This window comes from Trachurus trachurus (assembly GCF_905171665.1).
Source record: "Trachurus trachurus genome assembly, chromosome: 14".
Taxonomy (NCBI): domain Eukaryota; kingdom Metazoa; phylum Chordata; class Actinopteri; order Carangiformes; family Carangidae; genus Trachurus; species Trachurus trachurus.
Window position 1 is genome coordinate 26,077,179 of NC_139903.1, and position 12,218 is coordinate 26,089,396.

The 12,218-nt window shown below is 43.6% G+C and overlaps 1 protein-coding gene across 1 annotated transcript; it reads right to left on the minus strand.

Moving 5' to 3' along the window:
• Positions 1-2,492: 2,492 nt before the first annotated feature.
• On the minus strand, positions 2,493-4,285 carry ccdc92bb (coiled-coil domain containing 92Bb; the record flags this gene model as incomplete). Its single annotated transcript, XM_083986815.1, has 3 exons — positions 4,153-4,285; positions 3,959-4,006; positions 2,493-3,205 (listed from the first exon to the last, which is right to left on the minus strand). Exons 1-3 carry the CDS (start codon positions 4,280-4,282, stop codon positions 2,493-2,495), a joined length of 891 nt encoding a protein of 296 aa, XP_083842941.1. The 5' UTR covers positions 4,283-4,285.
• Between the last annotated feature and the right edge of the window lie 7,933 nt (positions 4,286-12,218).

The following is a 12,218-nucleotide window of genomic DNA, read 5'->3' on the forward strand; positions in this document are numbered from 1 at the left end:
CCAGAAGAGGGCAACCTCTCTCCTGCTCATGATGTAACTTCCTGTGCTCACACTCCAGTCCATGCACTCTCTATCAACCTTGAATGCGAGCATGTGCACAAGGTGTATAAATAACAGCAGCAGGGGGTGGGGTGGGGTGGGGGGGTTTGGACCACCTCACGTTTGTTTGCCCCTTTAGTGAAAATGACACAGCACGTCCGTCTCCCGATCGCAAAGTCCTGGAAACGTCGTGCGGTCACTTTGCTCACTTTTATTAGGCATGAGCTGGAACACAGCTCTTTTGGTTGCCATGGCACCACTGCAGAGATGCATTAACATTCTGAGCACGGTCTCCAAGACAACTGTGGGAACATTCTAGAATGGGACGTTTGCTAGGAGACGAGTTGCAGGTGTATGACACACTTGACAACAACATGTGAGTGATGGTGTAGTTTATAGTTTTGTGTATCAGCTCATGGACTAATTATCAAGCAATAAGATAGATTATAGAGTCAATAAAGTTAAAAGAAGAATGTCACTGTAAGTTGTTTCAGTTTTCTTTTTTCCTCAGTTCATCTGTGTATTTTCCTGTTCAGTAGCTACCAACTCACCGTTTATCACCACGGTGAGTTGAATTTGATTTCACTCAGTTTCATTTAATTTGTTCGCTGCAGATCCTTCGATCGCTGAGTAACTGGTCAATCATAATAAAAATCCACCTCCACAGAGGTCTGTACTGTAGCTTTTGTTCAGTGGGACACTGTGCCACGTTGAATATAAATCTGTGCAGCAGAACAAGATGCAGATTCCCCAGATGAAGGACGGTCAGCATGTGAGTCATCACAATCTTTCTGTATATAGCCTACACCTCCTCCTCTGAGCTCTCCACTCCCTCTGTTTTTTTGTTTTCCAGTAATCTAACAATAAAAACCCAGAAAAATCATTGATATAAGGGTTTGTCTACCACGTGAATCATGTATTATAATAGGAGCTGGTTACATTAAAAGGTCTAACTACCTGAACAGTAGCCTATGCTGCTTTATGATGCCATGTTGCATAAACAAATGAATGCCACTTTAAATACAGTATGCAAAGAGTTTTAGTTTTGGCTTCTGTGTCGCCTGCAGCAGATCTGAGCTTATTTTCATCCCAGTCAGTGTTAAGTTTATACATGAGGTTGTACTGCCACCCAGTGCCAGGATTTAGGGGTAACACCTATCCTCAAGTCCTTCTCTATTTAGCATTAATAAATGGCAAATAAACATTTAATAACGTGTTTATAACACCCTACAGTTGCACACATTATGTATTTTCAAGTATTAAAACTCCCTCTTGTGGGCAGACACACATTTTTAAATAATATAAAATATGTATTCATAAAGAAGTTATGGTAAATGACAAATACTGTACATTTAATATATTATGGGATAGTAAAGCTGCTACCAGCAAGCAACATCATAGGGTGGTACAAACTGCTTCTGGGGGTTATGTTAATGTCAATGGCTGTGACTAATGATGACTTTCATTATTGATTAATCTGCAAATGATTTTCTTAATTAAAAGTGAAATGTGTGTTTTGTAATGCAATCAATCAGTTTGTAGTAATAAAACACAGGAAAAGCAACAAATCCTCTTGTACCAATAAGTGTCTGCTTTTCCTGCTTGACATAATGTGATGAATTGATTAGCAGTTGCCAACGACTGTATGTCTCTATTGATCGATAAAAGCGTCAGCGGAGGTCTTGATACAGAACACCAAGCACCATGACGACCAAATGTCACAGTGAGGACAGCACAGGTGCAAATAATAAGATTAAGGATGGCTGGGTTCCATTTCGCTGCCTCTGTGTCTGGCTCCAGGTATTTCCATGCTGGCTCGCTGTCAACACTGGCAGGGACACTTCAACAGAGCACAGCCACCGTTGATGTTATCAGTGACACCTTTGCTTCTCCTCAAAACATCAAACCTATAGAGATGTGATTTAAAATGTGAAAACAGACACCATGACAGTAGGAATACTGTTCTGCCATTACTAGGCACATTGCATGAATTTAATAAAGTGCAAATCATACAAAATGTCCCTACAGCTCTTCGAGTGACTCTCTGAACCTGGAATCCGGCCGCTGCAGTGAAAAAGCAGTAGCCACTTTGAACAGTACGGTGTTCATTGTTCATAGACTCAAGAGGCAAGGCTACTAATTACAGGCAAAAGCTGTGATCAACAGTGTTAAAATCAAAAGGCATCCATATGAAACGGTACCACTATTCAGTCTTTTTCTTGACCCACTCACTCAAAGTAGCATGTTGTACCATCAGTGTACGGATTTCCATTAATACGTCTATGTGTAGGTCACACACTCCTGTGCAGCTAACTCTACATATCTAACTCACTTCCTGAAATCTACAGATAATCACAAGGTTACATCTCTCTCCTCTTAAGAGTTTTCTGGAATAAACTGCAGCAGATGTTGGCCGAGACCTGCTGGAAGACAACGCCGTCTCTCTGTCCCCGTCACAGAGCCGTCTCTCCCTCTCCTGCTCCCATGTCCACCCTCCTGTGCACCCTGCTCTCCTCTATATCCTCCCACTCGTCCTCCATCCCCTCTGCACCCTGGCTTCTGATTGGCTGGTTCAAGCGAAGGAGGCGGTATCTGAGTGGCACCAAGAAGAGGGCGGGGTCGGGCATCGGGTGTGGCCTTCGCGGTGATGTCACTCTCTCCTGCGGGACGCAAGCTCTGACCCTCTCCTCCCTCAGGGTGACACGCCTCCTGTGTCTCGCCTCCGGTTGGCTGGGAGAGGCCGGAGGCGGTGGAGACAGTAGCCAGTCTGAGCCCCCTCCCTCATCATCCTCATCCTCCTCATCTTCATCCTCCTCCTCCTCCTCCTCTTCATCCTTTCCTCTGGGTTCCTCCTCTCCCTCTGCAGCAGAGCTGGCGCTGTGCCGCTGCTGGAACAGTTTTAAGCGTGCAGTGTGGAGCTCGTGGCAGAGGGTCGTGGTGGTGACATTTTGGCGCTGCAGCTCGCGGCTCAGCAGCGTGATCTTGTGGCTCCGGCGTTTCAGTTCGTCCAGGAAGCGTCGCTCCTCATCCCTGAGGCTCCTACCGAGTGCTGACGTCCGCGCCCGGCCGGCCCGCAGCTCCCCGCGCACGGCCACCATCATACACTGCTGGTCCTCCAGGAGACGCTCTGCAGCCTCGCAGCGTGCTGCCAGCTCTGCCTCCTCCTCTGAGAAACACATAAACACAAACAGTGAGGACTGCAGTGGACATGAACTTGGCACAGATACACAAAACAGTGTGGATAATGAGGAGATAACTCTTTGGTGTGTTTCTCTGCATCTTTCAGTTTAACAACTTTATCAGTCCTTCTCATTCTTTCATAGTGCTGCTCCCTTCTTCTTCATTTGCTTTATCACTTAGTGCAACCTGGATGTAAATTTGTTATGAATAAATAATACACATACAGTATATTGAGTAATTTTAATGCTCTGACTCAGAGATCATTCTGCACATCTATCTATCTATCTATCTATCTATCTATCTATCTATCTATCTATCTATCTATCTATCTATCTATCTATCTATTTATCTGATGCTGAATCCTCAGCTCAGGGTTTCTGTATTCATGTGGAACTTTTTGCTGATCATGTTTGTATAAAGGTGAAATGATGCCAAGGGAGCTGTGACACTAAAAACACCACGATGGGATGAAACTGTATTTAAAGTGTATAGATTATGTTTCTCCATAAAGTTAATATCAGAGCAGGCCATGGTGCATCCAATTGGTGCATCCCTTTTTTGATTATTATAACGACAAAAGCCCATATGGAACGTTACAAAGCTAATAAGAGTAAAGATAGTCTGCTCATCACTGTAGTCTCTCTGCACCGCCTTTGCTCTCAGTGATGATGATAGAGAAATCTCAGTATCTCCCACGTATCATTTCCTCTCTCGTCAGCATGAAGCGGTGATATCTTACCTGATGTGTTTCTGTCAGGAAACTTGGAGTCCAGTTCACAACTCAGCTCTGGGAGCAGGAGCAGCAGACGCACAGACGACAGACAGAAAAGGACATGGTTAAGAGATACAAAGACATATAGTGATAGAGATATAATGACACACGGGGATAAAGATATAAAGAGCTGGAGAGCAGCTGGTCACCAGTGGACTGACCATGACAGCGCCTCTTCAGGTGTGTGATCTCCAGCTGCAGACCCGTCAGCATGGCCAGGTGCTCCTGCTTCAGGAAGGCAATGCCCCTCTCCACACTGGCCACCTGCTGCTCCAGCCTCCCAGCATCCATGGCTGAACCCCCACACAACCTGCAAACAGATGTTGTTTATCTGGATGTCTTAGGATTTCCCTGCACAGCTCTTTAGACTCTGTCTTTTGCTGACACCACTATCACAGCGGTGACAGTTTGAGCTCTTTCATGGAGGAGTGCTAGTGTCAATTCCAAAACAAACACATAAAATACCCTTTTCAGATCAAAATGGAAAGATAAACCATCTTCTCAATGGTAGGATTATATTATATCACCCCACTACACACCTATAACCTATATTATAGTGCTTGCTTTCTGTAACAATTCTAAGATCCTCGTGTAAGCTCATTAGCTGCATCCCAGTATCTGATTTCATCTCATTCATTCGCCCATTAAATCGTCCTGATTTGTGCACGGTCGGTCACTAGCGCTCAGTGTCTACCTGTAACTGTAAATGAACCACTCTGACCATGGCCTACCTTGATACTGAGGCGGTATCCTATTCAAAGCGTTTCTCATGGATCCTCGTATCGCCCCGAGATCTCCGTCCTTGATGCTGCAGAGATGCGAGTAAAACAAAAGACCCGTGCGCAACGACCGCTCTGCGAACCGACGCTGGTTCCTCCTCCACGCACTCGGCTGAGATGTTTCACTGCTGCAGCTGGATGGCGTTTCCGTGAGTGTGAACGGATCCTGCAGCAGTCACAGTCGAAATAACCTCCCGTTAACCTTCTGGTTGTACGTGCAGTACGGTGCCGCCGCTGCTGGGTTCACAACAAGCAGTCCGGTATGAGGGGTGATCAGTGCCACCGAGCAGCCGGAGGAGGAGCTACATGCAAATGATGGGAGACCACCAGCTGCTACAAAAAAGAAAGGAATCAATACTGTTTCAGCAATTTCCTGAAATTATAACCCACATAAATATAGATTTCCAGCCTAATAGGAGGCTGTTTATCTATATTTAGAGGCAGACAAAGTAAGCTTTACTCAAAATAGGGTCCCTACAGAGTTAAAATGACCATATTGATTTGTTATAATAGCTAATGAAGTATTAGCAGCATTTGAATACTGTAGCGTGGTAAGGAGGGATCAAGTCCTTATCTTACTGTTCTGTGTAGTTTGTCATGGTTTTCCTCCAAAAAGAGGCAGTGGTTGTGAACTCTGAAGACCAGTGGTGCCCAATACAGTACTTCAATTGCAATAGGCGTATGCACAGCTCCACTACTTCCTGAACTTAAAGCAGATATCAGTGGAATGTTTTTGTTAATATAAGTCCTAAATAGTCCTATTTTCCGTCAGCAATCACTTACATGAAGTATTTCAGCCTAAACACGAGTCTCTCCGTCACTCTGCTCTGCTGTAACCCGAGGAGAAAATTTTCCTTGTGGGATACAAGTGTTATCCAATGAGGAGAGAGAACGGCATGAAGGGCTGTGTGTGCAGCCAAGGGATGCGCGTGAATGTGGTGACGTAGCACGAGGACCAATTGATGCCTGACAAGGGCGGGGGCTGCTAACTCATGGTGCGTTCAAAGAAACTCGTACTTTGTGTTTTTCCTTCCTGTGAAGTCATACCAGTTCGATCTGGTACGAGTTCACGGGTCGGAAGTTACGAGTGGCCGTTATAGGGAACTTTCACAGACAACAGGATGGTAAAAACACGAGCTACGGGTTACCTGGAACGCTACCAAGTCGTAGTTGTGACTTGAAGCTGTAACTTACGGTTTCAAAAGCCTGCCTTGAACGCAGCATTAGCCGAAACGGCCGTGAAGCTGATATCTGCTTTAAACAAGCTCCTTTATTTCCTGTTTTACATTATTGGACAAACTGATTAATCCAGGTGTGTCTGGCCATTGTTGTGACTACTGAGGTCAGAGTCAGACACACATTAGACACACATTATGTAACTGCCTACATGTCAGTTTAATTAATTCTCATTTATTTATTTTTTAGTTCCTACCTGCCTTTCAGTTTGAGGGGGGCGCATTGTTTTGTATTTGTTTCTACACGGCACCACTTAGCGACACACCACCTGGCAGAGCATGGCAAGGGAGAAACAACACGGTCGGTTGTCTCCACACTCGGTTAAGTTGATGTAAAGATAAAGAGTTACGGCATTAAATGTAAACAAAGAAGACGAAGACAGAAGAAAAGACAAGATTCAGCCCTTTGGTAGTGTGCAGCCTACGAGGTGTGTTTTATTGGTGTGTATGTGTAATATTATTAAGCTGCAAGCTCTGAATTAGCACATGTATTTACCGGACTATTTGTTTACTTTCACTTTCTTTAGTTCTCACGGGTCGGTCGGTGACTGTGAATAAACCCTGTTTTTAAACGGGCTCGGGTCTCATGCTTTACTACCGGTAGGAGCTACACATTAGTTTGTCCAATAATGTAAGACAGGAAATAAAGGAGCTTGTTTATGTTCAGGAAGTAGTGGAGCTGACCGGTAGATCGCAAAGGTAGCGTGGGTAGATCGCATGACATTTCATTTTTAAATGTCTTTATTTTAGTCTATTATCTGTCATCCCCAAGGCCGTAACCATGGAGTCAACATTGGGGGGGGGGGGGGGGGGGGGGGGGGGGGGGGGGGGGGAATCTCTCTCTTTATATACAGTGGCGTTATTACATGTAAAAAAGCTGCACACCAGAAAAAAAACACTGTGCTTTCTGTTGTTACTGATGTGTTCATCGGGGATCCATGCATTGTAGCAATCATAGCTACAAGTCTAAATGAAGAATATAAGCTAAAATTCCAAGTCATAAGCTGACAAACTCAGAGCAAATGAGAACAAGGAGGGAGCAGCAAAGAGCTCAGTATTGAAGGCCACAACGGACACACACACAGGTGACACGACTGTTAGGATCATCAGATCCATTCTATGACAACAACATGACGACAACAAAAACAATAACAACCTTATGACACCCTCTTTAGAGATCCAGTACAACAATAGCGGATTGCTATGACAATTAATACAAACGTGAATTATCCTGCTGCTTTAAATTTGTAACGATACATTATTGTTCCATTTGAATAAAATAAATAAACATGTTGAATGCACAGACCAGCGCCATAAAGGCAGCATGATGATGAATATGCTGTCACTCACCAATTCTGGACTGCTGGACCTGTCGAACCAGACCCGGACGGACCGTCAGAGCAGTTCACTCCCATTCAATCAGAACATTTCCTCGGTGCGCACCACGGCCGCCGGTCGGTCTGAGCTCCAGTCAGTCCGGTGGACGACACCGCCTCGGCAGGTGTTCTCACGGATGAACGTAACGGGGTTCAAAATTTTCGAAAATCGCCTCGGTCATTTTCTCCAAAACCACTGGCCCGATTTCAACCAAACTTCTGCGTCGGACTCCCCTCGGCCCCCCAGATGACATATCCGAATTTGTAGAAATTTGAAAAAATTTGATATTTGGTAAAAGAAAAAAAAAACTTTTTCCACACACGCGGGGGTTAAACATTTTCAAAAATCCAAAAATTAAAGTTTCTCCAAACATGGATATATCAAAAACCACACAGGCCATTTTGGAAAAAAAAGGGCCACTCCGCGGGTTAAATTTTTTTTTTTGACCAAAAATTAAAATTTCTCCAAACTCGGATATATCATCTGGGGGTCCGAGGGGAGTCCAACGCAGAAGGTCTGGTTGAAATTGGGCCGGTGGTTTTGGAGAAAATGACCAAAAACCACACAGGCCATTTTGGAAAAAAAAGGCCACTCCGCGGGTAACTTTATTTTTTTTGACCAATTTCTTTTTTTTTTTTCGACCAAAAATTTAAATTTCTCCAAACTCGAATATCTGGGGGTCCGAGGGGAGTCCAAGAGAAGGTTTGGTTGAAATCGGGCCGGTGGTTTTGGAGAAAATGACCAAAAACCACACAGGCCATTTTGAAAAAAAAGGCCACTCCGCGGGTTAGATTTTTTTTTTTGACAAAAAATTTAAATTACTCCAAACTCGGATATATCATCTGGGGTTCCGAGGGGAGTCCAACGCAGAAGGTCTGGTTGAAATTGGGCCGGTGGTTTTGGAGAAAATGACCAAAAACCACACAGGCCATTTTGAAAAAAAAGGCCACTCCGCGGGTTACTTTTTTTTTTTTTTCAAAAATTAAAATTTCTCCAAACTCGGATATATCATCTGGGGGTCCGAGGGGAGTCCAACGCAGAAGGTTTGGTTGAAATCGGGCCGGTGGTTTTGGAGAAAATGACCAAAAACCACACAGGCCATTTTGAAAAAAAAGTCCACTCGGCAGGTTACTTTTTTTTTTTTGACCAAATTTTTTTTTTTTTTTTTACCAAAAATTAAAATTTCTCCAAACTCGGATATATCATCTGGGGGTCCGAGGGGAGTCCAACGCAGAAGGTTTGGTTGAAATCGGGCCGGTGGTTTTGGAGAAAATGACCAAAAACCGCTCAGGCCATTTTGAAAAAAAGAGCCACTCCGCGGGTTAAAGTTTTTTTTTGACCAATTCTTTTTTTTTTTTTTTTTTTTAATTAAAATTTCTCCAAACTCGGATATATCATCTGGGGGTCCGAGGGGAGTCCAACGCAGAAGGTTTGGTTGAAATCAGGCCAGTGGTTTTGGAGAAAATGACCAAAAACCGCTCAGGCCATTTTGAAAAAAAGAGCCACTCCGCGGGTTAAAGTTTTTTTTTTGACCAAAAAATTAAATTTCTCCAAACTCGGATATATCATCTGGGGGTCCGAGGGGAGTCCAACGCAGAAGGTTTGGTTGAAATCGGGCCGGTGGTTTTGGAGAAAATGACCAAAAACCGCTCAGGCCATTTTGAAAAAAAGAGCCACTCCGCGGGTTAAAGTTTTTTTTTTGACCAAAAATTTAAATTTCTCCAAACTCGGATATATCATCTGGGGATCCGAGGGGAGTCCAACGCAGAAGGTTTGGTTGAAATCGGGCCGGTGGTTTTGGAGAAAATGACCAAAAACCACTCAGGCCATTTTGAAAAAAAGAGCCACTCCGTGGGTTAAAGTTTTTTTTTGACCAAAAATTAAAATTTCTCCAAACTCGGATATATCATCTGGGGGTCCGAGGGGAGTCCAACGCAGAAGGTTTGGTTGAAATCGGGCCGGTGGTTTTGGAGAAAATGACCAAAAACCGCTCAGGCCATTTTGAAAAAAAGAGCCACTCCGCAGGTTAAAGTTTTTTTTTTTGACCAATTTTTTTTTTTTTTTTTGACCAAAAATTAAAATTTCTCCAAACTCGAATATATCATCTGGGGGTCCGAGGGGAGTCCAACGCAGAAGGTTTGGTTGAAATCGGGCCGGTGGTTTTGGAGAAAATGACCAAAAACCGCTCAGGCCATTTTGAAAAAAAGAGCCACTCCGCGGGTTAAAGTTTTTTTTTGACCAAAAATTTAAATTTCTCCAAACTCGGATATATCATCTGGGGGTCCGAGGGGAGTCCAACGCAGAAGGTTTGGTTGAAATCGGGCCGGTGGTTTTGGAGAAAATGACCAAAAACCGCTCAGGCCATTTTGAAAAAAAGAGTCACTCCGCGGGTTAAAGTTTTTTTTTGACCAAAAATTTAAATTTCTCAAAACTCGGATATATAATCTGGGGGTCCGAGGGGAGTCCAACGCAGAAGGTTTGGTTGAAATCGGGCCGGTGGTTTTGGAGAAAATGACCAAAAACCACTCAGGCCATTTTGAAAAAAAGAGCCACTCCGCGGGTTAAAGTTTTTTTTTTGACCAAAAATTAAAATTTCTCCAAACTCGGATATATCATCTGGGGGTCCAAGGGGAGTCCAACGCAGAAGGTTTGGTTGAAATTGGGCCGGTGGTTTTGGAGAAAATGACCAAAAACCGCTCAGGCCATTTTGAAAAAAAGAGCCACTCTGCGGGCAAAAAAATTTTTTTTGACCAATTTTTTCTTTTTTTTGACCAAAAATTAAAATTTCTCCAAACTCGGATCTATCATCTGGGGGTCCGAGGGGAGTCCAACGCAGAAGGTTTGGTTGAAATCGGGCCGGTGGTTTTGGAGAAAATGACCAAAAACCGCTCAGGCCATTTTGAAAAAAAGAGCCACTCCGCGGGTTAAAGTTTTTTTTTTGACCAACATTTTTCTTTTCTTTGACCAAAAATTAAAATTTCTCCAAACTCGGATATATCATCTGGGGGTCCGAGGGGAGTCCAACGCAGAAGGTTTGGTTGAAATCGGGCCGGTGGTTTTGGAGATAATGACCAAAAACCGCTCTGGCCATTTTGAAAAAAAGAGCCACTCCGCGGGTTAAAGTTTTTTTTTTGACCAAAAATTAAAATTTCTCCAAACTCGGATATATCATCTGGGGGTCCGAGGGGAGTCCAACGCAGAAGGTTTGGTTGAAATCAGGCCAGTGGTTTTGGAGAAAATGACCAAAAACTGCTCAGGCCATTTTGAAAAAAAGAGCCACTCCGCGGGTTAAAGTTTTTTTTTTGACCAAAAATTTAAATTTCTCCAAACTCGGATATATCATCTGGGGGTACGAGGGGAGTCCAACGCAGAAGGTTTGGTTGAAATAGGGCCGGTGGTTTTGGAGAAAATGACCAAAAACCACTCAGGCCATTTTGAAAAAAAGAGCCACTCCGCGGGTTAAAGTTTTTTTTTTGACCAAAAAATTAAATTTCTCCAAACTCGGATATATAATCTGGGGGTCCGAGGGGAGTCCAACGCAGAAGGTTTGGTTGAAATCGGGCCGGTGGTTTTGGAGAAAATGACCAAAAACCACTCAGGCCATTTTGAAAAAAAGAGCCACTCCGCGGGTTAAAGTTTTTTTTTTGACCAAAAATTAAAATTTCTCCAAACTCGGATCTATCATCTGGGGGTCCGAGGGGAGTCCAACGCAGAAGGTTTGGTTGAAATCGCGCCTGTGGTTTTGGAGAAAATGACCAAAAACCGCTCAGGCCATTTTGAAAAAAAGAGCCACTCCGCGGGTTAAAGTTTTTTTTTTGACCAAAAAATTTAATTTCTCCAAACTCGGATATATCATCTGGGGGTCCGAGGGGAGTCCAACGCAGAAGGTTTGGTTGAAATCGGGCCGGTGGTTTTGGAGAAAATGACCAAAAACCGCTCAGGCCATTTTGAAAAAAAGAGCCACTCCGCGGGTTAAAGTTTTTTTTTTGACCAAAAATTTAAATTTCTCCAAACTCGGATATATCATCTGGGGATCCGAGGGGAGTCCAACGCAGAAGGTTTGGTTGAAATCGGGCCGGTGGTTTTGGAGAAAATGACCAAAAACCACTCAGGCCATTTTGAAAAAAAGAGCCACTCCGTGGGTTAAAGTTTTTTTTTGACCAAAAATTAAAATTTCTCCAAACTCGGATATATCATCTGGGGGTCCGAGGGGAGTCCAACGCAGAAGGTTTGGTTGAAATCAGGCCAGTGGTTTTGGAGAAAATGACCAAAAACCGCTCAGGCCATTTTGAAAAAAAGAGCCACTCCGCGGGTTAAAGTTTTTTTTTTGACCAAAAAATTTAATTTCTCCAAACTCGGATATATCATCTGGGGGTCCGAGGGGAGTCCAACGCAGAAGGTTTGGTTGAAATCAGGCCAGTGGTTTTGGAGAAAATGACCAAAAACCGCTCAGGCCATTTTGAAAAAAAGAGCCACTCCGCGTGTTAAAGTTTTTTTTTTACCAATTTTTTTTTTTTTCTGAAAAAAATTAAAATTTCTCCAAACTCGGATATATAATCTGGGGGTCCGAGGGGAGTCCAACGCAGAAGGTTTGGTTGAAATCGGGCCGGTGGTTTTGGAGAAAATGACCAAAAACCACTCAGGCCATTTTGAAAAAAAGAGCCACTCCGCGGGTTAAAGTTTTTTTTTTGACCAAAAATTAAAATTTCTCCAAACTCGGATATATCATCTGGGGGTCCAAGGGGAGTCCAACGCAGAAGGTTTGGTTGAAATTGGGCCGGTGGTTTTGGAGAAAATGACCAAAAACCACACAGGCAATTTTCAAAAAAAGAGCCA